The sequence below is a fragment of the Melanerpes formicivorus genome, unplaced genomic scaffold (genome assembly GCF_026170545.1).
Source record: "Melanerpes formicivorus ecotype bairdi unplaced genomic scaffold, bMelFor1.0.p_v2 SCAF_26, whole genome shotgun sequence".
Classification (NCBI taxonomy): Eukaryota; Metazoa; Chordata; class Aves; order Piciformes; family Picidae; genus Melanerpes; species Melanerpes formicivorus.
Genome location: NW_027142378.1, coordinates 7,687,277 through 7,711,263, shown reverse-complemented (window position 1 = coordinate 7,711,263; position 23,987 = coordinate 7,687,277). Strand labels below are relative to the sequence as shown.

General features: G+C 41.6%; 1 protein-coding gene across 6 annotated transcripts in view; it reads left to right on the top strand.

Moving 5' to 3' along the window:
* Positions 1-23,987, top strand: part of EPRS1 (glutamyl-prolyl-tRNA synthetase 1) — a 49,264-nt gene that overhangs the window by 16,375 nt on the left and 8,902 nt on the right. The window contains exons 10-30 of one of the 6 annotated variants that reach the window (XM_068153497.1): positions 585-818; positions 2,157-2,241; positions 2,560-2,619; positions 2,901-2,921; positions 5,450-5,560; positions 7,555-7,691; positions 9,027-9,234; positions 9,685-9,797; positions 11,043-11,160; positions 11,265-11,633; positions 12,507-12,734; positions 13,405-13,653; positions 14,711-14,941; positions 15,266-15,531; positions 16,647-16,698; positions 18,449-18,658; positions 18,799-18,871; positions 19,913-19,992; positions 21,258-21,359; positions 22,034-22,189; positions 22,311-22,508. In XM_068153497.1, coding sequence (XP_068009598.1) covers positions 585-818; positions 2,157-2,241; positions 2,560-2,619; positions 2,901-2,921; positions 5,450-5,560; positions 7,555-7,691; positions 9,027-9,234; positions 9,685-9,797; positions 11,043-11,160; positions 11,265-11,633; positions 12,507-12,734; positions 13,405-13,653; positions 14,711-14,941; positions 15,266-15,531; positions 16,647-16,698; positions 18,449-18,658; positions 18,799-18,871; positions 19,913-19,992; positions 21,258-21,359; positions 22,034-22,189; positions 22,311-22,508 — 3,301 coding nt within the window. The remainder of the gene's footprint in view (positions 1-584; positions 819-2,156; positions 2,242-2,559; positions 2,620-2,900; positions 2,922-5,449; positions 5,561-7,554; positions 7,692-9,026; positions 9,235-9,684; positions 9,798-11,042; positions 11,161-11,264; positions 11,634-12,506; positions 12,735-13,404; positions 13,654-14,710; positions 14,942-15,265; positions 15,532-16,646; positions 16,699-18,448; positions 18,659-18,798; positions 18,872-19,912; positions 19,993-21,257; positions 21,360-22,033; positions 22,190-22,310; positions 22,509-23,987) is intronic. The other 5 variants (XM_068153498.1, XM_068153499.1, XM_068153500.1 and 2 more) reach the window with 5 other exon arrangements.

Sequence of the window (23,987 nt, the reverse complement as noted above, 5' to 3'; positions counted from 1 at the left end):
CCAGGGAGGTGGTGGAGTCACTGTCTGTGGAGGTGTTCAATAATTGTGTGGATTTGGCACTTTGGGATGTGGTTTGGTGGGCATGGTGGTCTTAGGCTGATGGTTGGACTCCATGATCTTGGAAGTCTTTTCCAACTGAAACAACTCTGTGCTTATAAATATTTTTAGAAGAGGAGGCTCAGGGGTGACCTCATTGCCCTCTACAACTGCCTGAAAGGTGGTTGTAGCCAGCAAGGGGTTGGTCTCTTCTCCCAGGCAACCAGCACCAGAACAAGGGGACACAGTCTCAAGCTGCCCCAGGGGAGGTTTAGACTCGAGGTGAGGAGGAAGTTCTTCACCGAGCGAGTCGTTCATCATTGGGATGTGCTGCCCAGGGAGGTGGTGGAGTCACCGTCCCTGGAGGCGTTCAAGAGGGGATTGGATGTGGCACTTGGTGCCATGGTCTAGTCATGAGGTCTGTGTTGATAGGTTGGACTCGATGATCCTCGAGGTCCTTTCCAACCTTAGTGATACTGTGAAAATGTTTCTATGTGAGGAAAGCGTTTTGTTTAGCTGCCCTGCTAACTGACAGCTTTTATTCTTAGGGTTTATCCCACGTACGACTTCGCCTGCCCCATTGTTGACAGCATTGAAGGTGTCACACATGCACTGAGAACAACTGAATACCATGACAGAGATGAACAATTCTACTGGATCATTGAGGCTCTGGGCATAAGGAAGCCCTATATATGGGAGTACAGCCGGCTAAACCTCAACAACACCGTGCTCTCTAAGAGAAAGCTTACGTGGTTTGTCAACGAAGGGCTTGTGGATGGATGGTATGTTGCATGCTTGTGCTTCAGCATTGTTCCTTAAGGTACTTGTGACTGGTGTACCCATTCTGTTTTGGACAGTGCTTAGACATCAAAGCAGCGTGAATGGATAATTAAACAATATTTAAGAGCAGCGATTAATTACAGTGGCTGCTGCATGTACAATGTGTTGTTTACTGCTCTACAGTAGCTGTGTACATACATGTTCATATCCTGTAATGAACACAAGGTGGCTTATTTTTGGACTCTGGCTCTTGCTACTGGTGCTAATTGCACATTTTCCACTCTGAGTCATCGAATATGTTTCTGAGCAGTGCCAGAAGGCAGTGTGATTCTGGTCCTAGCCATCTAGTCTAATCTGGCCTACTTCCCTCCTGTCTGCCACCCCCCAACTCACCTTCTGTTGTTTTTTTTTCTTTTCTTCATGTTAATTAGATTTCTATAGATAGTGCTTGGTGGCCTAGTACCCAGTGTTTTCCTAGAAAGTGCAGAAACACTTCTGCAAGTAATATGAAGTCTAGAGAGGCTTCTTTGTTCATTCCAACAATGGAAGCTGTGGGAGCACACCATCTGAAGTCTTCTGTTCACAGTAGAGGATTCTGAAGAAATCCATGGATAGTGCTAAGTCAGACAACTGCTTGTTTTTCCTGAGCTGGTTTTAAGTGATTCTGTGCTCAGCCTATGGGAGTATTGTTTTACACAAGATCCTAGGCTGCCTGGTTGTCTTGCTTAGGTGTGCCAAGTGTGGTTTTCTTCAACCTTTTTCCTTTTTAGAGGTGTAGCTGGTCTTACAATGACTTCTCCTTCCCTAAGCCTCCCTGTTATGTCCTTGGCAGGGTTTGGTTTGTGTTCTCACAAAGACATATTTTACATTTGAGATGAGACCTTCTCAGTTGTTGCATAAGAGAATAAAACCACAGAATTCCATCACAGGTTACTGAGAGAGAACATTATCATTGTCATTCTACTCTTTCTAGTTTCTCTTGAGCAAGGAAGTGTCATTCCTTGTTGTTCCAGGTTCCATTATGCAGGTGCCATTGAAATAATGTGATAGGGTCATGACTTTTGCCTTGCCTTGTTTTTGAGGAACAGGATTGAATAGGTATAGGAAAAGAGCCACTTCATCATGAGATGACTTCCCTCCCTGGGCTGCAGTAGAAGAAAACCTGCACCATATGTTTTGTTTGGCTAAGAGCTCAGCCTTCTCAGTTAGGTAACCTCATCTAGCAAAATACACTGAAGCTGTGCCCTTCCTGTGTGGCACTACTAGTACAGTTTTTGATTAGGGTAACTAATAGATAGAACTTAGCATTGTGACATTGATGAAATACTGTCTTCTGCTAGGGATGACCCAAGATTTCCCACTGTGCGTGGTGTCCTAAGAAGAGGCATGACAGTTGAAGGGCTGAAACAGTTCATTGCTGCTCAGGTGAGTGTTCTCTTTGAATCTCACTTAGCAAGGACAAGTTCTTGTGAAGTTTCAGTTAAAGTACTTGTCACTGGGAGGTTTCTTCTTTTGAAGGTTTGCTGCTTTCATGGTTACTGCTTCCACAATATTGACACCTGTGAGCAGGTCCTGGCAAAATAGGGTAGCAGGTTTGTTACTCTAAAAAGTGTTTACACTGCAAGCTCAAGATGTCTTTCCAAGCTGTTTTGATGAGGGTTTATAGTCTTTAAAGAACTTTGTTTCAAATGAGTCTAATAGCTAGGATATTTATGTTTATGTGTGCTTGTTTTTTTCCTCCAGGGCTCCTCTCGATCTGTTGTGAATATGGAATGGGACAAAATCTGGTCCTTTAACAAAAAGGTATGGATGTACTTGAATTTGCTGCTACTCTTGATACGCTCTTTCTGGGACAAGTAGAGAGTCCAGCCTTCATTGGAGTGCTTATGACAACAAGTAGCAGTTGCAATCATTTGGCACACTTTCAGGAAAATGGAATGTCCCCCTCTTTCTAACCTGAACTAGTACTAATCCTATTGATTCTCCTACGATACTGACATGCCTTACCTAGTAGTATGGGGAAAGATAATGATATTTGCTGTGAATCTGAAATGAAAACTGCATTTCATTTTTCTGCTTTCAAGCTGCGAGCTATCTGTAAGAAGGTATTACTTAACGCTTTTTACCTTAGCATATAGCTTACAGTGCTGTAAGCATACATAGCATAAGCTATCATTTTGCAGCTTCATAGCACAGTCACATTTGCTTATATAACAGGAGCTCTACAAACCCACTGAACATGCATTATTCCTACTTTTTTTAAAAGGCTACCCAGTTCTGGTTTGGCTTATTTACTGACATCAGCACAGACCTTACTCAATTTGATTTACCTTGGCTGCTTTTCCTTTCTGTGGCAAAAGAACTAATGCACTGACTATGTAGATACAGCCAGCACTGCTGATGTTTCTGACTCAACATCACATAAGGAATATTGCATCTTGACATGGTTAGTTGCTTTTTGGCAGCAAATGCTTGGACACTATAATAAGGCGAATTGTTACAATGCTGATTGCATATTTTGTGTGATTGTGGAAACACCTGTTATTTTGCATTGGGATTCCTGCTTGGTTTTGCTTAGATAGTACTCAGATCTCTTCATTTTAAGTAGTTTTTGCTTGTTTGGCATGTATCTTTATTTTTTTTTTCCTTTTCTTTTTTTCCCCTCATATATTTTGCATTTGGTCTGCTACATGCACAAAGGTTTATGAATTGGTTCTTTCTGTTGCTGCATAAATACATTTGTTACTGAGAAGTGGGGGTTAGGCAAAAAAAAATCCACAGTGGATTGTCAGGACTTAGTTTTTGAATTGACTTTGGTTTTCTTAGATTTCTCATTCAGCTCCTTGGACAGCACCTTACTATTAGCCAGTTTTATTTACATGGATCTGTGCAGTTAGCTTGCAGGCTACAATGTGAACAAACCCAGTTGGGTGCATGTAGGTAGTTCTGAGGTCAAAGACTTCCTCAGTGTGAGAGCTCAGATTTTATGTATTATCCTGTCAGCATGCTACTGAGAGGTGCTACTCAACACCTCTGACCTGAGGAAGGATTGTGAGTTTTAATGAGTAAAATAAAGTAATAACATTGGTAATAATTGGTAGTAACATTGTGAAATTCACTCCGTTCTAAAAATGTTGATGTTAAGTCACATAATAAACCTATAATTTGAGATACTTGCACAACTCCTTTTCTAAAGTGTCTCTAACATTTAGGAGCCTGTCCTCAGTGGCAGGGTTTATAAATGTGCTACTTAATAGTATCATAGTATCAGTCAGGGTTGGAAGGGACCACAAGGATCATCTAGTTCCAACCCCTCTGCCATGGGCAGGGAACACCTCCCACTAGATCAGGCTGGCCAGAGCCTCATCCAGCCTGGGCTTAAACACCCCCAGGGACGGCACCCCAACCACCTCCCTGGACAACCCATTCCAGGGCTTCACCACTCTCATGTTGAAGAACTTCCTCCTCACATCCAGCCTGAATCTCCCCACCTCCAGCTTCATTCCATTCCCCCTAGTCCTATCACTACCTGAGATCCTGAGAAGTCCCTCCCCAGCCTTCTTGTAGGCCCCCTTCAGATACTGGAAGGCCACAATTAGGTCACCTGGGAGCCTTCTCTTCTGCAGACTGAACAGCCCCAACTCCTTCAGTCTGTCCTCATAGGAGAGGTGCTTTAGCCCTCTGATCATCCTTGTGGCCCTTCTCTGGACACAAATAATTAGATGATAAATATTTATTTTTTCTCTAAAAGTGTCATTTAATTTTTTGCATGAGCAGAAATAAACTGAGGAGAAGAATCTTCACTTTATATTAATAAAAGGAGGTGTTTTCCTTTGTGTTAGATTTCAGTTAAACCACTAGACAGCTGGTACTCCATTTGGACCTAGACAACTCTTTTACTTAAGATACGTTTTTGAGTACCTCTGAATAGTTTGACAAACCAGGATTTCAGGTTTGAAAAAAATGCTGTACAAACCATGTATCAGCTGAGCTTGAATATGGGCAATAAAAATGCAGAAAGAGATTTTAGTGGTACCTTTTTCTTGCTCAACTCACCTCGTAGTAATCCTGATGGAGTCAGTGTTACAGTGTTGCCTTATTATAGTATCTAATGCGTCTGTATCAAAACTGCAGACTTCATTGGTGCTCCTCTATAGCCAGGTCTATCCCTGAATCTGCTGGAGTAGATGGCAAATGAGTATGGGAGCAGGTGCTGCTGGAAAAGGAGCAAACTGCGCTGCTAAATTGTTGCTTTAAATTCAGCTACCCAGAAAGAAAGTGGTCCTGATGTAATAATCTATGTGCATCATAAAACTATAAAAGTACACTTTTTCTGTCTTGCTTTAAGGTATTAGCTCATCATTTTAGTTATGTCTAGTGTCAGTAGTACACACGCTGTAGTTTTTACTCAAAGTATTTCAGTAAATACGGGGAATTGTGAATTATTGCCACTGTTTTCTCACTTATTCTTCTTCTGTAGCTTTGGATTAAAGTAACATAAAGCAAATATAGAAAAATGCAGTAACACAAAGAATACCAGTTAATATTCCTTTTTGGTGGTGGTTATCTTATACAACATCTTATTTCTCTGTCAGTGTCATGTATTCATGGTCTACTCATTTGTTTTCTGTAGGTTATAGATCCAGTAGCACCTCGCTACACTGCGTTGCTGAAAGATGCAGTGGTCCCAGTAAATATTCCTGAAGCCCAAGAGGAGATGAAGGAAGTGGCTAAACATCCAAAGGTTCTCACTTTATTCTCTTCACATTCTTGTAATGTAGATCAGTAAGGTTGGATGTACACTGCACTGGTTAGGCCACACCTCGAGTCCTGTGTCCAGTTCTGGGCTTCTCGGCTTAGGACGGATGTTGACTTGCTGGAGTGTGTCCAGAGAAGGGCAACAAAGTTGGTGAGGGGCTTGGAATACAAGCTCTATGAGGAGAGACTGAGGGAGCTGGGGTTGCTTAGCCTGGAGAAGAGGAGACTCAGGGGTGACCTTATTGCTCTCTACAACTACCTGAAGGGAGGTTGTAGACAGGCAGAGTTTGGTCTCTTCTCCCAGGCAACCAGCACCAGAACAAGAGGACACAGTCTCAGGCTGCGCCAGGGGAGATTTAGGCTGGAGGTTAGGAGGAAGTTTTACAGAGAGAGTGATTGCCCATTGGAATGGGCTGCCTGAGGAGATGATGGGGTCACCATCACTGGAGGTGTTCAGAAGGAGACTTGATAGGGTGCTTGGTTGCATGGTTTAGTTGGTTGGGTGGTGTTGGATGATAGGTTGGACACGATGATCTTGAAGTTCTCTTCCAACCAGGTTTATTCTATTCTACCAACAAGTCAGCAAGGAGAGTCCTTCTTTTAGCTTGCTCAGACAGCATGAGATAAAACCAAGGTGTAGCTTCTTTTCACAGAATTGTTTGCAACTGATCAACCACTGAACATGTTTATTTTGTGAAGAGGATGAGTGAAAGTGCTTTTGTAAATAAGCAGAATGCATATAGACAGTGCATTGAAAGGCCTCTGGGAGTTTTTAGAAGAGGTGATATGTTACAAGCATAGATGCTTGGACTGTTTTAGTTACTTTTTGATACTAACTTTCACAGAGAAGTTAAAATAGCGTATTTTATTCAAGCTTTATGGGTATAATACAGTAGATACTGCTTATCCAGAGAGTGGGGAATGCAAGAGGTTGGAAAAGACCTCAAAGATCATCCAGTCTCTGGATTTTTTTAATATGACTTCTAAATTCAGATAGCAAATAGCTATCAAGAGTTAAGAACTTGGTAATTTGATATGCTTTTAGTATCCAGTAAATAAAATAATATCCCTTAAGAAGGGGAATGTGCTACTGATACAATTCACTTCTGTCACTACAATTAGGGAAGATGCTTTCCTTTAGAGTATGGCATCTCAGACTCTAATTAAGCTTCATGGAAATCATCCCTCAGATGCCACACTATACTGTGTGAAAGCAAATATTGGTGAGGATTTGCTTCACTTGTTTTTATATTGCTGCTGTGAGCTTTCCTGTAATCCTTTCTTGTAACTGAGAGGTGGATGTCTGGTTTGCTCTCATAACCTGGCAGATGAACAGAGAAATGAATTTTGAATCAGTTGTAACTCTCCAAGGGTCATAAAGTCTGAAGTCTTAAGTTTGGTCAGATGCAAGCCAGCGTATTAAAGCTAAACATGCTGCTTCCACTACATGGTGAAATACATACTGACCAGAAGGAATAAATTTCAAAGTCCTGATCAGCTGGAAAAGTCTGAACTCCTAGCTGTCTGCCTTATCTTTAAAAGAAGCTTCATATTTATTTTCAGATTAAGCACAGGGGGGGAAAAAAAGCAAAACTGAGAGTTGTGAGATTAGTTTTGAAGGAATTTGCATAGCAAAAGAAAAACTTGAGAAAAACTTCCTCTTTTTTTCTTTTGTACCTGTAAGACCTTAAAGATACATGGGCCTTAATGAAATAGGATATGCCATCAATTGTGTTTGAGCTAGTATTTGCTATAAGATAAGATGTTTCTGGGGGTGTACTAGCAGAGGAATGCATGCACCACTTGTGAATGAGAAACATGAGAGAGTTGTGGAAGCGTACTATAGCTTTGTGCTACTGATAGTGTCCATGTTCTATCTTCATGTATTTTCTAACTTAAGCAGTGTTTTGGTGCTGCATTAACTTTAATCAGCTTGTATAAAAACAATCTCTCCTTTGAAACCAAAATCCTTTCTCACAGAACGCTGATGTTGGCTTGAAACCTGTGTGGTATGGCTCCAGAGTCCTGATCGAAGGTGCAGATGCAGAGACCCTGACTGAGGGAGAGGTGGTTACGTTCATAAATTGGGGCAATATTGTCATCACCAAGTTAAACAGGTAACATGTTTACTGGAGATTAAAGAAGTTTTTGCTCTTTAGCTTTTTGTTGAGTTTTCTTTTAATAGGTTGCCTGTAACACTGAAATATTAATGATTGTCCATATATGTTTATTCGATGGTTTTATGTATCACAGTATAGCCGAGGTTGGACGAGACCTCGAGGATCATCGAGTCCAACCTGTCACCACAGACCCATGACTAGACCATGGCACCAAGTGCCACGTCCAATCTCCTCTTGAACACCTTGAGGGATGGTGACTCCACCACCTCCCTGGGCAGCACATTCCATTGACTAATGACTCTCTCGGTGAAGAACTTTCTCCTCACCTCGAGCCTAAACTTCCCCTGGCACAGCTTGAGACTGTGTCCTCTTGTTCTGGTGCTGGTTTAAGAGCAGGCTGGATGAGGCTCTGGCCAGCCTGATCTAGTGTGGGGTGTCCCTGCCCGTGGCAGGGGGGTTGGAACTAGATGATCCTTGTGGTCCCTTCCAACCCTGAATGAAACTATGAAACTATGGTTGCCTGGGAGAAGAGACCAACCCCTTCCTGGCTACAACCACCCTTCAGGTAGTTGTAGAGGGCAATGAGGTCACCCCTGAGCCTCCTCTTCTCCAGGCTATGAATGTCTCCTTTGACATATGCCACAAAACTGCATTTTAGCATAGAGCATGTTTTACTCTAGATTCAGGTCTGAAATTGCCAGTCAATCTTGATACTACATGTCCTTCTCATCCATGTTTCTGTGGTAATATTTCCACTGTGAAACAGAGTTTTCAAACAAAAAAAAACCCAACAAAACAAACACCCCCCCAACCAAAACAATAATAACAAAACCCTCCTCAACAAAACTACAAACAAACAAACAAAGCCCCCAAACACACAAAACCAAAACCCCAAACCAAACCCACCTGGATTTTTTTCAGCTTTCACTCTGGAATGAATATTTGGGTTTTTTAATACTGAAAAAACCAAACCTATCACAGCTTCAGTCCCAGAACTGTTGAGGTGGGGCAGGAGACTATTAATGTCATCATAATGTTTTTGAAGTGGTTGTGTTGAGGCATGGGCAGAATGGATTGAACTAGGATAGAGATTCTGAAAATGTAGAGGGTTTTGTTTCCCCATGTTCTTTTACTGTCTGTTGATATTAAATCAAAGGGGAAGTTCAACAGGAGTGAATATAATCTTTCATTTCCTGTGTCTGCCGCCTTTCAGAAATGAACTCTGAACACTTGTGGGTTTTTTTTTTTCGGTGAATCTATTGATAATTTGTTAGCCTAAAATGAGAACTAATCATTTTAAGCTTTACTCTTGTAATTTGTGTTTTCCTGTAGAAATGCCAGTGGGAAAATTGTGTCTATTGATGCCAAGTTGAACTTAGACAATAAGGACTTCAAAAAAACGACTAAGATCACTTGGTTAGCAGAAACTCCACGTGCACCACTCATCCCAACTGTCTGTGTTAATTATGAGCATCTGATTACTAAGCCAGTTTTAGGTAAAGATGAAGACTTCAAGCAATATATCAACCAAAATAGTAAGGTAAGCCAGCTTTTTGTCCCCTTCATTCTACAGTGCTTAATGTTTGGCTTTGGGGTTTTTTTTTGGCTGTCATTATTTCTAGTTCCTTTGTTGTATTAATTTGAAGATCTCCTTTGTCAAATGAGCAAATAATGTGCTGCTGGTGTATCTAGTTTCTGTGTGTTCTGCTTAATCTCTCATCATTTCAAAACTGAAAATGGACTTGTGATTTTTCTCTGATGTCACCTGGCTTTTACACACCTGGGACCAATAGTTTGAGGTTTTGTCTTGATACATTTTTACCATCTGCCATCTTCTTGCTAGTGCTTTATTCTGCTGCTGCTGGAATTAACTAACATTTGACAACTTCCAAAATAAGAAAATCACCACTGTCCTTCTACAGCTGGACTGCATTTCGTACTATTTCTTGTGCTCTGTTAGATTGAGACTGATTTCTTCTAACACTTTCAGCAAGAAGAACTGATGTTAGGTGATCCGTGCCTTAGGGACTTAAAAAAAGGGGACATCATCCAGCTTCAGAGGAGAGGATTTTATATTTGTGATCAGCCCTATGAGCCAGTGAGGTAAGCTGCCTAAGAACAGTGTGGCTTCACAGAATTGGTCATAGCTTCCTGTGTTCTAATGTTTTCACATGGATATTGTCAAGAGGGATGTTAATCTGAAAGTGTTTCCCCTTTAACCATGACCTTTCTGTGGAATATTTCTGTGTACTGGCATGGCTTTTGACTTGTATATTCCTATCTCTTAGAATAGAATAGACCAGACCAGGTTGGAAGAGACCTTCAAGATCATCTTGTCCAACCTATCATCCAACACCACCTAATCAACTAAAAATATTGATTCTCTTCATACTGTCTAAGCGAAGCACACTTGTTACAAGGGCTTGTTGTGATAGGACAAGAGGGAATGGATTTAAGTTGGAGAGGGTAGATTTAGACTGGATATTAGGAAGAAATTCTTTACAGTGAGGGTGGTGAGACACTGGAACAGGATGCCCAGAGAGGTTGTGGATGCCCACTCCATGAAAGGTGTTCAAGGTCAGGCTAGATGAGGCTTTGAGCAACTTGTTCTAGTGGGAGGTGTCCCTGCCCCCCATGGGGGAGGGGTTTTGGAACTAAATGACAGTGAAGGTCCCTTCCAACCTAACCCCTTCTATGTTGCTTTTTGACACATGGTGGCTAACTTGGAATTAGTAAAGAGACTTTGTTCCTTTATAATTCTAGGTATATACATTAAGACACAGTCTCAAGCTGTGCCAGGAGAAGTTTAGGCTCGAGGTGAGGAGAAAGCTCTTCACAGAAAGAGTGATTGGCCATTGGAATGTGCTGCCCAGGGAGGTGGTGGAGTCCCCATCCCTGAAGGTGTTCATAAAAGGATTGGATGTGGCACTTGGAGCCATGGTTTAGTTGTCAGGAGGTGTTACCTACTAGGTAATAGGTTGGACCTGATGATCTCCGGTCTCTTCCAAACTGCTTGATGCTGTGAAGAAACAGTGTTACAGAATGAGACAGACATTTGCCCAATTAGAGTGTTCACATACTACTTAATTGTAGCAGTCCTTTAGGAAGTTACCAAACACCTAAATTACACTTCATTTCAACATAATACTGTAACAGAAAGAAAACTTGTACCTAACAAGAATCAATGCAGAATCCCCAGTTATGTGAATTTGGGTCACTACAGCTGAGTACAAAGATAAACTTGCAGTTGTGCAAGACTGTCTTCTAGAAAGGCTATTGTCTTTTTTTCCAGCAAATTCTTCATGTGTCTCTTACTCTATTGTTGTGTTTTCTGTAAATCTTGTATAGTCCTTACAGCTGTAAAGATGCCCCATGCATTTTGATTTACATCCCTGACGGGCATACTAAGGAAATGCCAACATCTGGGTCAAAAGAGAAGGCCAAAGCTGAAACTGCAAAGAAAGAGGTAAATTTGTGTTTTGGAAAAGTGATACAAAATGTATTACTGGACAAGATTATCATGCCAAACACTTGCCTTTTTTCTCTTCCTTTTTTGTCTTCATTTTAAAGGCTAGTTCATCTGTAAAAGGAAAATCTTCAGTTGTTAGTGATACCTCAGCTCCAACTTGTACTCCCTCTGAAGGTCACCTGGTGATGTACAACAAGGTTTCTGCACAGGGTGATATAGTCAGAGACTTGAAAGCTAAGAAGGCACCAAAGGAAGATATTGATAAGGCTGTGAAACAGTTGCTGGCCTTGAAAGCAGAATACAAAGAGAAGACAGGTCAGGAATATAAGCCTGGAAATCCTCCAGTATCTGTAACTGAACAATCTTCAAAGCTTCAGGTGTCTGGGACCCTGGACAGCAGAGCACTGTATGATAAAGTAGCAGAGCAAGGAGAAGTGGTCCGAAAACTGAAAGCTGAGAAAGCACCTAAGGTGGGTGATTTAAACTAATGAATTTTATGCTTAGATTTGCATAGCCCATTGTCCTTTCTCTGGAGGTGCATGAGTCCTTATGGATTTCATAGTGGTGATCTTTGGGGCTGCACTCTATTCTGTCAAGACTTGTGTTCTCCAGTATTATCTTCTAGATTTGTGTGATGAAGTTTGTGTTAATGTTCAGAAAGATGCAAGTGAACTCTTATATTTTTTTAGACTGCTGTTCTGAAATCAAGAGAGGATTCACTCCAAAGTATGAGTTAGGTTTCTAGATCTGCTTCTTGGTGTAAAAATGTCCTGCAGTATTCATTTATTTAACTAAGTATGATCAATTATATGACTCCATAGAATTGACTTGTTGCTATTTAGACCTTAAAACAGAACCAAAACAAGACACCACAAGCAGAAAGTAAAAAAGAAAGTAAAAATCCAGATGCTACAGATGTTTTTGGAAACATCTTCCTGGCTGTAACTGAGCACAGAAAACATAGCTACTGGTACCTGTGTTCTTTCCATTCTTTCTAATGCAGAGCAAGAAATGATAGAAAAAACCAGACTTTAATGAAATACTGTTCATAGTAGTATCTTTATTTGGACCATAAATCTAAATGGGGAGATCTAAACTAATATATTGTGATCGTTTTACTTAGGACTCTTAGGGCTGTAATTGTAACTTAACAGGAGTTACCTTTGTTAAAGTAGGAAACTAGTAGAGAAAGCTTCTTTGAGCAGCTCTACTAAATAGTTAAGAAAATGGAAAAGGTGTGCATGAACTTCAGGTCTTTACATGAAAATATTTAAGGTGCATTTGAGTGTCTTATTTCTCTATATCTTTGTTCCTCTTTTTCTGTCCTTTGCTTTCTCTTTCAGGATAAGATAGGTGCTGCTGTGGAAGTCCTTCTAGCCCTAAAGGCAGAATATAAACAACAGACAGGCCAGGAGTACAAACCTGGAAGCCCACCTGTGGCCCTTGTGCCTCCTCAGTCTTCTGTTTCTGTTCTTCCATCCCCATGTCCAGTAGACAACAAATCTCTCTACAGCAAAGTAGCTGAGCAAGGCGAAATGGTCCGCAGACTTAAATCGGAGAAGGCTTCAAAGGTGTATTATCAGTGAATACTTCTGAGCAGAACAATATTTTTCACTTCAGACTCAAAGCTAGCTAAAGGTTTTGTGGAACTTGAGGAGCAAAATATCAGCAAATGCTTTCCAATTTCATGAAGTGCTTCCCCCAGTTCTCTTCAGCCGATGATATGGCTGACTTCAAGTCCCGTGATAGGGCATGGAAAACCTGGAAAAGAGATAAAAATGTTCTTTTATAGTGATACAACATAAATTAAGCAGAATGTAAGCAGTAACTTGAGAAAAGGGCTGTAACTTGAAAGCTAGAATGGCAATGATAAACCTGGTAGTAGTTTGATAGCAGCCAGGGAACCTTTCTTTATTCAGATTCTGAGTATTTGCTGCCCTTCTCCAGTGTACAAAGTCGCAGGCTGCTGGAGGGAACTCAGCCACCCAAATGGAAAGATAGCATCCCTTGCATGTACTACCTAATTCAGTCCTTTGATGTGCAACTTGCAGGTATTCTGGTTAAAAATCTTTACCACAGAACTCAATCACAAGATCCACTAACGAGTTAGCTCTAGAAGTTTTGTTGCAGCAGCTATGTTAGTGCCATTCTGGTAAAGATTATGTTATCATAGCTATTGTGTTGCATCTCTGTTAATTCTCTCTTTATCTGCAACTGCTGTTTTTCCCTCTCTTGCTTCAGGAACAAATAGATGAGGCCGTGAAAATTCTTTTAAATCTAAAAGCAGAATATAAACAAAATACAGGTCAAGAGTACAAGCCTGGAAATCCACCTTCAGCTCCTGCTTGTGTATTTCCTACTACACTTCCATCTTCCGGATGCTGCAATAACTTGGCACCCTGTAGCTTAGTGGATGGCAAAGCACTTTATGATAATGTAGCTGAACAAGGGGAAGTGGTCCGCAGGCTCAAAGCAGAGAAAGCCTCCAAGGTATAATAGTAAATAGAGAGTAAGCAATTGTGATTCTTACTGCATTTTGCCACTGGGGGGAAACCTTTCACCGAGCAATTTATCAAACTCCCTTTTGTCTGGGTCATAGCTTAGCCATCAAACTCTCATGGTCTGATAATGGCCCACAAGGGGACTCTGATGCTGGATACTTTCTTCACTTTGAGAGGTAAATGCTAAAATCAGCTGGTGTAGAAAGTCAACCTTAACATCTCACATCTAAACGAATAGGCACAAGCATGGTAGATGTCAAACCTGCAGAAGTTTATGACATATTTTACTTGATGTATGTGGGACAAGTGAAGATAGAAGTATGTAATGTGCCACAACAACAGCAGGAGTTTTCAAAACTTGGCAAATTCAATTCCAGTTGTAGAAGAGAACAGGAGACAAACCTCTATGTTTTCAGCAGCTGCTTTTTTTTCCTGCCTGTATTTCTACTTTGCAGAACTGTTTTTGCTGTTGAGTTGGGTTTTGGATTTATTTTCTTACAAAAGCTCTTTTCTTAAACTGATTTTTCCAGTGTAGGATCTGCTGCAACTGTTAACAGGTTATAGGTGGCCAAGTGGGCTAGGGCTAGTGATAGGACTAGGAGGAATGGAATGAAGCTGGAGGTGGGGAGATTCAGGCTGGATGGGAGGAGGAAGTTCTTCACCATGACAGTGGTGAAGCCCTGGAACGGGTTGTCCAGGGAGGTGGTTGAGGTCCTGTCCCTGGAGGTGTTTAAGACTAGGCTGGATGAGGCTCTGGCCAGCCTGATCTAGTGGGAGGTGTCCCTGCCCATGGCAGGGGGGTTGGAACTAGATGACCCTTGTGGTCCCTTCCAACCCTGACTGATACTACTATCATGCTATGAAACATTCTGGCACAATGTGACAGCTTTCAGGCATACACTTGTTGCTTGGAGAAGAGCTGTTACTTGAGTCCCTCCCTGATGATGAAGCACTGTTTGTTGCTAGATGGAAATGTTATTTTCTTAGCCTGGAAATCAATGCTTCTTTAATTCTTACTAGTATATCTTGCTGTTTTTCCTCTATAGGATGAAATAGATGAAGCAGTAAAACTCCTTCTTTCTCTAAAAGCTGACTACAAGGAAAAGACTGGGCAGGACTACAAGCCAGGCCATCCACCAGCAGCTCAAGGTGCTTTGCCTCAGGCATCAAACACAGTATCCAGTGGTCCAGACACACCTGAAGCTAAAGCTCTGTTTAGCAAGGTGGCTCTTCAAGGAGATGAAGTCAGGAGACTGAAGTCAGAAAAAGCAGAAAAGGTAAAAAAAACATTGTAGTATAAAAATGTAATACATGAATTTAACAATCTGTGGGAATTAGAAATGTACATCTAGAATAGGCAGCATTTGAATTCCAAGATCTGAAATGTACTGAAAATTATTCCTGTCAGATATGGTCCTTAAAATGTTAATTAATTTAAGTATTAGGTTTTGCAGACAGTGAGGTTTTTTTAATCCCCCAGCAGCATGTGGATGTCCACAATGCCATACATAGATCCTTTATTTAGTTAGTTTTCTAGAGTAATTTTATGCCTGTCATTTCTGTCTAAATTTGACTTTTATATATTTGTTGTTTTTTTCAAGGAAACGATAGATGCAGCTGTAAAAGAACTTCTGCAGTTGAAGGCCCAGTATAAGTCTGTTGCAGGAGTTGAATATAAACCAATTACTGCTAGTGGTGCTGATGACAAAGACAAGAAGAAGAAAGAGAAAGACAACAAGTCTGAAAAGCAGAGTAAGCAACAGAAGCAAAATGATGGCCCAAAGAAAGAATCTTTGCAAGGACAGAGTGGTAATGAGCTCTCCTCAAGTGGATCGGGAGAGGGTCAAGGCCCTAAGAAACAAACCAGGTAATCTATTTGCTAGAAACCTCAACTGTTTACCTCTATTCAGATTTAGAGCTCTAGAGGCTGCTCATTCCACTTGAAGGGGTGGGCTTTTACAAAACCAGCTGTGTTCATTTGCATATTTAGGATCAAGTCAAAAGCAGGTTACCAAAGTCCTTGTCCTGGCAGTTGTACCTCAGCCCCTTAACTGAGGAAAATGCCCGGTAGCCTGTGGAAAGCATGTATCAGTGTGCACACTGTCACTGTTACTGAGAACTTGCTACACCCAAGATTTTTCTTACTAGCCTCTGTAGCTGTGCTGCTGTATCTTGTCCAGCATAAACCCCAAAACACCTTATGCTTATTTCATTGTACCAGGGTTTCCAAAAATACTGATTACCCTGAGAAACATATAGCCCAATCCAGAGGAAGGTGCTGATGTTGTTGATGGGGGAACTCTTAACTGCTAATTGCTGTGCTTCCCTTGACTTAGAGACATCCCCTTTTCCTAGACATCATAACAAAACAAACAAACCCCAAACCCCCACCACAACCATGGCTTTTGTCTACTGTCATGTGAATGTTCTTTAGAACCTGGTTATCTTTGTTTTGATGGTATGGTCAGTTTTCTGTCTTGACTGATGTGACTGCCATGCCTTGACCAACGTGGCATCCATCGCATGGATGGTGAACTCAAGTTGCATTTCTTTCCTGATATTGTAGCCACTGGCTGCATAAGAAACTCTTAAAGAATAAAGCAGCTTAGACACAGGAATGGTTAATCTTAGACTATTTCTGGATTTTTTAATGCATCATTTGGTGGTTCTTTGATGCAGCCATGGTGAGGATTAGATGTTTTCAAAGAGTAAAAAATAACTGAAGCTGGTTTCATGAAATTCTTTAGGCAAAGTAAGGAAATACTAAGGAAATACTAGCAATATGTACTGAGCTGTGAGAAAAAAATATGGCAATTAGCTTTATGAATTAAAATCAAAATATTCTGTTCCACATCCCTTTTATTTCTCCCTCTTCTCCCTTCCCCTCCAAGAGGAAAAAAACAAACTAAATAAAAAAAGGTTAAGATAAATTCCACTGTTAAAGCTGTACAGGACAAATTTGCTTCTTTTATCACACCATAGGCTGGGTCTAGAAGCTAAAAAAGAAGAAAATCTTGCAGACTGGTTCTCTCAGGTAAGTTTGAATAAAAAAGATTGCTTCATTCTTTTATAAATCAAAATCTGATTGGGATTTATATCTTGTATTTCTGTTTGGGGGGGTTAAATTACAAAACAAAGTACTTGATCTTTTCTGTTTCTTGCATGACTATCATGGTCTTTAATAGAAGAAATAGAATAGTATAAACCAGGTTGGAAGAGACCTTCAAGATCGTGTCCAACCCATCAACCAATCCAACCCACCCAAACAGCTAACCCATGGCACCAAGCACCCCATCAAGTCTCCTCCTGAACACCTCCAGTGATGGTGACTCCACCACCTCCCTGGGCAGCCCATTCCAATGGGCAATCACTCTCTCTGTATAGAACTTCTTCCTAACATCCAACCTAAACCTCCCCTGGCGCAGCCTGAGACTGTGTCCCCTTGTTCTGGTGCTGGAAAGAAGTGCCTGGTTTGAAGAGGAAGCTGTAAAAGAAATGATTACCAACCGCTGTGCCTCTCCTCATATATATATGGATATATAACCTTACTAGTTCATGTATGAATTCCTCTTTCATTAAGAGTGAAAAACTTCAGTGAAGTGACAGGAATTTCACAAGCTCAGTAGTTTTCTTTCACTTCATGATGATGTGTAACAGCAGTTAGTGTCTGTTGATTCTGAATGAGTTTGCTGGCTCATGAGGCTCAACGCAACCAGAGCAGAGATGATTGTTTAGATTAGCCCATTTATGAAAGATCATAAATAGGTATCAGTGGTGTACTTTGCCTCTCAGTGGTGTGATTTTTTTTTTCCTATACCTGAGGGAACAGAAATCTCTTCTGACATGAGCTAGAGATTTCTTGCAAAAGTGCAGTTTGTTGTTTCCTCTCAATTAGCTTCTCTCTCTTAATTGCATTTGCAAAATTTAGTTTGAGTTGGGGGGGTTATGTTTTTCAGTTCTATTATTGAACTTAATGTTTCTGCTTAACTTTCTCTGATTGTAGGTAACAAAAGCAATCTCAAAGCATATCTTTATTCACTTTTTGAGCATGAACTTGTAAGTCTTTAAATCACTTCCCTCATCCTGCTGGTCACACTGCATCAAAAGAAGGGTGACCAGCAGGATGAGGGAAGTGATTCTTGCCCTGTATTCTGCTCTCATGAGACCCCCACCTGGAATACTATGTCCAGTTCTGGTGCCCCCAGCATTAGAAGGACCTTGAACTGCTTCCAGAGGATGGCCACAAAGATGGTCAGAGGGCTGGAGCACCACCCTTATGGGGACAGGCCGTGAGAGAGGTGGGGCAGTTCAGCCTGAAGAAGAGCAGGCTCCAGGGGAATGTTGTAGCAGCCTTCCAGTATCTGAAGGGAACGTACAAGAAAGCTGGGGTGGGACTTTTTATAAGGGATTGTAGTGGTAGGACAAGGGAGTACAGAATTAAACTGGAAGAGGGTAGATTGACATTGGATATTAGGAAGGAACTCTTCACAGTGAACGTGGTAAGACACTGGAACAAGTTGCCCAGGAAGGTTATGGATGCCCACTCCATGAAGGTGTTCAAGGCCAGGCTGGATGAGGCTGGTCTAGTGGAAGGCATCCCTGCCCCTGGCAGAGGGATTGGAACTAAATGATCCTTAAGGTCCCTTCCAACCAAAAACATCCTATGATTCTGTGAATCTATAAATAGGAGACTGTTTTTTGAATTGCATGCCACATGCTTGAATTACTGAGTATTGTCTGCATATGAAATTGAAACATAAATATCTAAATAATCCTTTGAAAAGGTGATCACAAAATCTGAGATGATTGAATACTACGACGTGAGTGGCTGTTACGTTCTTCGTCCTTGGGCATATGCTATTTGGGAAGCTATCAAGGACTTCTTTGATACAGAGATCAAGAAGCTTGGAGTGGAAAACTGTTACTTCCCCATGTTTGTGTCTCAGGCTGCCCTAGAGAAAGAGAAGACACATATTGCTGACTTTGCTCCTGAGGTACACGTCAAAATTTTGTTCTAATTTGAGTACCAAGCCACCACTTGCTCTGTGGCTGAGTATGAAAGTAAGCTTTATTCAACCTTTTGTTTGCCTTTGGAATTTTGTTGTTAATTTTATTTGTTTTTTCCTTCCTTCAGGTTGCTTGGGTCACAAAATCTGGCAAAACAGATCTGGCTGAACCGATTGCTATACGTCCCACAAGTGAAACCGGTAGGCCTCATGTCATCCAGTTTGGCTGTAGAGAAAAGAGTTACCAGTCTAGTGGGGCTGACAGACAAGAATCCCTCTTAATAAGTGGAAACCTATTGTTTAGAATGTGTTCTATAACCCTTGGTCAAAATGTCCTGCTGCTTATGGCAAACATCACAGCACTGTATATTCCATTAGATGGACTCAGGTAGTGATAGGACTAGGGGGAATGGAATGAAGCTGGAGGTGGGGAGATTCAGGCTGGAGGTGAGGAGGAGGTTCTTCACCATGAGAGTGGTGAAGCCCTGGAATGGGTTGTCCTGGGAGGTGGTCGAGGCCCCATCCCTGGAGGTGTTTAAGCCCAGGCTGAATGAGGCTCTGGGCAGCCTGATCGAGTGTGGGGTGTCTCTGCCCATGGCAGGGGGGTTGGAACTAGCTGATCCTTGTGGTCCCTTCCAACCCTGAATGATACTATGACTCTTCTAGAAAAGGTCAACTCTAGGAGGTTTTCCATTAATATCCTGAAGACTGACTTGCTCCAGCTGGAAAAAAACCAAAAACATTTGGTTGTTTATAAGATTTCTTCATCTCACAATTCTCTTTTTCCATGTACTCTTGACTATAGCTGTGAAACTATCTTAATAAAATGTCCTCTGAGTAATTTCAACATTTTAAGACCTCTAAAGCTGGATGACTTTTTCATTGAATAATGTATGGCATAGCATCCTGAAATCTTGTGGTCAGTGAATCTCTGTTTGTGAACCTAGTTGTATTTGCATTCTCCAAGCAAGTGACTCAAACATTAGTGTCATTAGATAATAAGCTTTGGATTGTACTTTGACCAGCATTAGGCAAGGTATTTTGCAGAGACACAGGATGAAGTGAAAGTATTCCTTTCAGTGCAAATGTTATGTGTGAAGACAAAAATCTGTGTTTTAAGAAGAACTAAACATAAATACATAGTTCTCACCTCAGAGATTAAGCTTAATACATAGCAAAAAGAAAGGTTTGGTATAAACTGGCTGTATTGTGCAGAGACCCAAAGCTGCTTTCTTTTTACAGTTATGTATCCTGTCTATGCAAAGTGGGTGCAGTCACACAGGGATCTACCTATCAAGCTTAATCAGTGGTGCAATGTTGTGGTATGTGTATGCATCATTTCCGAGCAACTCTTGGATCCTAAGTGCAGTGTAGGACAAACATTTTGTGTGGACATGGCATGATGTCACTGATCACAGCACATGTTGCACAGCAAAAGTACAAAGGCTCTCTCTGTTACTTGTTTTTCTCCCCATTTTTTAGTAAAACACACTTTATGAACGTGTGTTGGTGATGTATGGTATTGGGTTGGAAGGGAGCCTCAAAGGTCACCTTGTCCAACACCACTGCAGCAAGCAAGGACACATCCAGCTAGATCTAATTGGAGGTGTCACTGCAGGTGGGTTGGACAAGATGACCTTTGAAAGTCCCTTCCAGCCCAAGGCAATCTGTGAATCTCAGCACATATTCCACAGCAAAAGTATAAATGTGGTTTCTGTGATTTGTTTTTCTCACTGTTTTTAGTAAAACACTGTCCTAGTTTAGAGCAGGACATATTGCTCTAGTGCTCCAAAAGGGACAAAAGAATAATGCTCATGCAAATGGATTGGATAGTCATGGAAAGTTTAAATGGAAAAGCAATTAATAAGTGCTACAAAAACTACAAAGAATAGTGGTGAGCATAGCAAAGTCCTTTTACACCAACTAAAAGCCCAGTACTTCCCTTCTGCCCACCCAGGGTTCACCCAAAACCCCAAGGCTCGCTCTTCCTCCCCATTGCTAGGCTGGTTTCAGGCTGGCCAGGCCTGAAATGCACCCCCCACTGCTTCCTCCCTTTTTACCCTGGCATTAGGCCTAATTCCTCCCATTGATAGGTGGTTTTTAGGCTGACCAAGTCTGAAGTGCCTCCACTTTTTACCCTGGCATTAGGCATAAAGAGGCCAAGATTGTGCAGGGAAAAGTTACTCTGGCCAAAGAGGCCTCTGATACTCCTCCGTCACTACCAGAAAGAGACAGAAAGTCTCTCTCCCATGGGAGCAGAGAGGGAGGAAAGAGAAAGACAGTAAGTTTGCAGTCCGATTTATAAGGGTGCAGGATTTATAGGGAGAAATACACTATTTCCTGTGTCCACACACTGGGCTGGACACTCTAGACACTGGAGGTCTCAACTCTGTGGCTTCTTTCTGGAGGCACCCAGCCTAAAAGGCCACAAATACAACTTATTGTTATACTGTGATATTGTTTAAGTAGAAGTCTGTGGACAGTTGACTTTTTATTCAGCATTTTCTAATATTTGGAAACATTCTTTTTAACAATAATTTGACACCTTAGGTGGTATTCATTTGGTTTTGTACTTCCCTCAATGCAGCGTTGGGAGTTCAAACATCCCCAACCTTTCCTTCGCACTCGTGAGTTCCTGTGGCAAGAGGGCCACACTGCATTTGCAACATATGAAGAAGCAGCAGAGGAGGTAAAAAATGAATGCATTGGAGCTTTTGCTTTCAGAAAGTTAGCTGACTCCATAAGCAACACAACCAAATCTTTTTCCTAGGACCTTGTAGAACTCAGTCTCTGTTTCTATGGGGATCCCACATGAAAATGCCAAGTGTGCTAGAAACTTTTTCCTCAGATGTAACCCATGTCTGAGGCTTTGAGTCCCTTCAAATATAGGGAGTCTGAAAAGTGTGTCATACAAAGAATGCTTTCCTTAAGAATTATTTTCCTTTAAAACTCTGTTTTCCTTAAACATACAAATGATGTGTTCACATGGTACCTGCTAGAAATTCTAACCCTTCCTCTGTGCGAAAGGCAGATGTTTTGTTTGAGTGTCAGGACATATTGTTACTTGCCTAGCAGATATTCAGACTTCCAGGTGGAAACTAGAAGTCAGTATAACCATTGGACTGGCATTTCTGCAGTGACTCTTCTTGTTTTCTGTCATGATTTATAGTTTGATTTGATAGTTTGATTCATGGAAAATGACAGCCAAAGTTTAAAAGCAGTTGAAGAAATCCTATTTCCTTTAATCCCAATGTTGAGAAAGCATTACCCTGTTAAGGTTTCAGACTCTGGCATGTAAAAATCTGTCTTGATTTAGCAAATACCAAATACTGAGTGATTCTTAGGACAACATGTTTACTGCAGGTGATGCAGATACTTGATCTCTACGCCCAAGTGTATGAAGATCTCCTAGCAATACCTGTTGTGAAAGGAAGGAAGACAGAGAAGGAGAAATTCGCTGGAGGTGATTATACAACCACTGTAGAGGCATTTATATCTGCCAGTGGAAGAGCTATCCAGGTATTTATCTATTAGAAGAAGTTGTTTTTTTCAGTAAACACAGTAAGATGAAAACCTTAAACCTGTGCTGGCTAAACTCAACTTTCTGTTAAGCAGAATCTTCTCTCTGCAACTCTTTCAGGGAGCAACATCACATCACCTAGGGCAGAATTTCTCAAAAATGTTTGAAATTGTATTTGAAGATCCCAAGAAACCAGGAGAGAAGCAGTTTGCTTATCAGAATTCCTGGGGCATTACAACTCGAACCATTGGTGTCATGACAATGATTCACGGAGATAACATGGGGCTGGTGCTCCCACCTCGAGTAGCCTGTGTTCAGGTGTGTAAAAATACCTACCATCTGCTTTCCTGTCTTGACATTCATGAGTGTTTCATCTTGGGCACAGGGAAGAATTAACACAAGAGCCATCTAATTACAAGGTGTGCTCTATAAAGTTTAACCCATTTGAAATAGTTTTAGAATCATAGAATCGAATCAATAAGGTTGGAAAAGACCTCAGAGATCATCAAGTCCAACCTGTCACCCAACACCTCATGGCTATCTAAACCATGGCTTCAAGTGCCACATTCAATCTCCTCTTGAACACCTCCAGGGCCGGTGACTCCACCACCTCCCTGGGCAGCACATTCCAATGGCCAATCACTCTTTCTCTGAAGAACTTTTGCTTCACCTCGAGCCTAAACTTCCCCTGGTGCAGCTTGAGACTGTGTCCTCTTGTTCTGGTGCTGGTTGCCTGGGAGAAGAGACCAACCCCCTCCTGGCTACAACCTCCCTTCAGGTAGTTGTAGAGAGCAATAAGGTCTCCCCTGAGCCTCCTCTTCTCCAGGCTAAGCAACCCCAGCTCCCTCAGCCTCTCCTTATAGGGCTTGTGCTCCAGACCTCTCACCAGCCTCATTGCCCTTCTCTGGACACATTCAAGTATCTCAATGTCCTTCTTAAATTGAGGGGCCCATAACTGGACACAGTACTCAAGGTGTGGTCTAAGCAGTATTGAGTACAGTGGCAGAATGACCTCTCTGTTCTGCTGGCCACACTATTCCTGACACAGGTCAGGATGCCATTGGCCGCCTTGGCCACCTGGGCACACTGCTGGCTCATGTTCAGCCAGCTGTCAACCAGTACCCCCAGGTCCCTTTCTGCCTGGCCACTCTCCAGCCACACTGACCTGAGCCTGTAGCACTGCATGGGGTTGTTGTGACCAAAGTGCAGCACCCGGCACTTGGATCAAAAGTATCTGAAAGAGGCCTACAGGAAAGCCAGGGAGGGAATTTTCTCAAGGGCTTGTGGTGATAGGACCAGAGGGAATGAACTGAAGTTTGAGGAGGGTGGATTTAAACTGGATATGTTTTATATATGATTTTATAGAAATAAGAATGACGTCACCTTTTCCCCCCCCGTCTCCAATTAAAAATTAAAGCAGTCCTTTCTTTTGTGTGTCATAGCTGGGTGTGGACCAGAAAAATCAATGCAGTTACAAATTTCAGTGAAATAATATTCTTGGTTTACACATTGAGCCTATTTTTGTGTATTATTTGGGCATGACACTTCATGTATCAATTCTCCAGTTTCTCAGCCTCCTCTGCTGGATAGCTAGAATATAAGAGTGTACAATCTGGATATAACTTAAAGAGAATTATGACAGCAGTTGGTCCCTATGTTCATTTAAATTAGGTTCTTCACTTTTCTGGGCAGGGAAGTTAATATTCAGCAGTCTATTAAGCCTGTGCTCTTGTCCTAAAAGTTCAAAAGTTTAGGCTGTGTTCAGTGTCTGCTGTCTTCAGACAGACCCTTACTGAT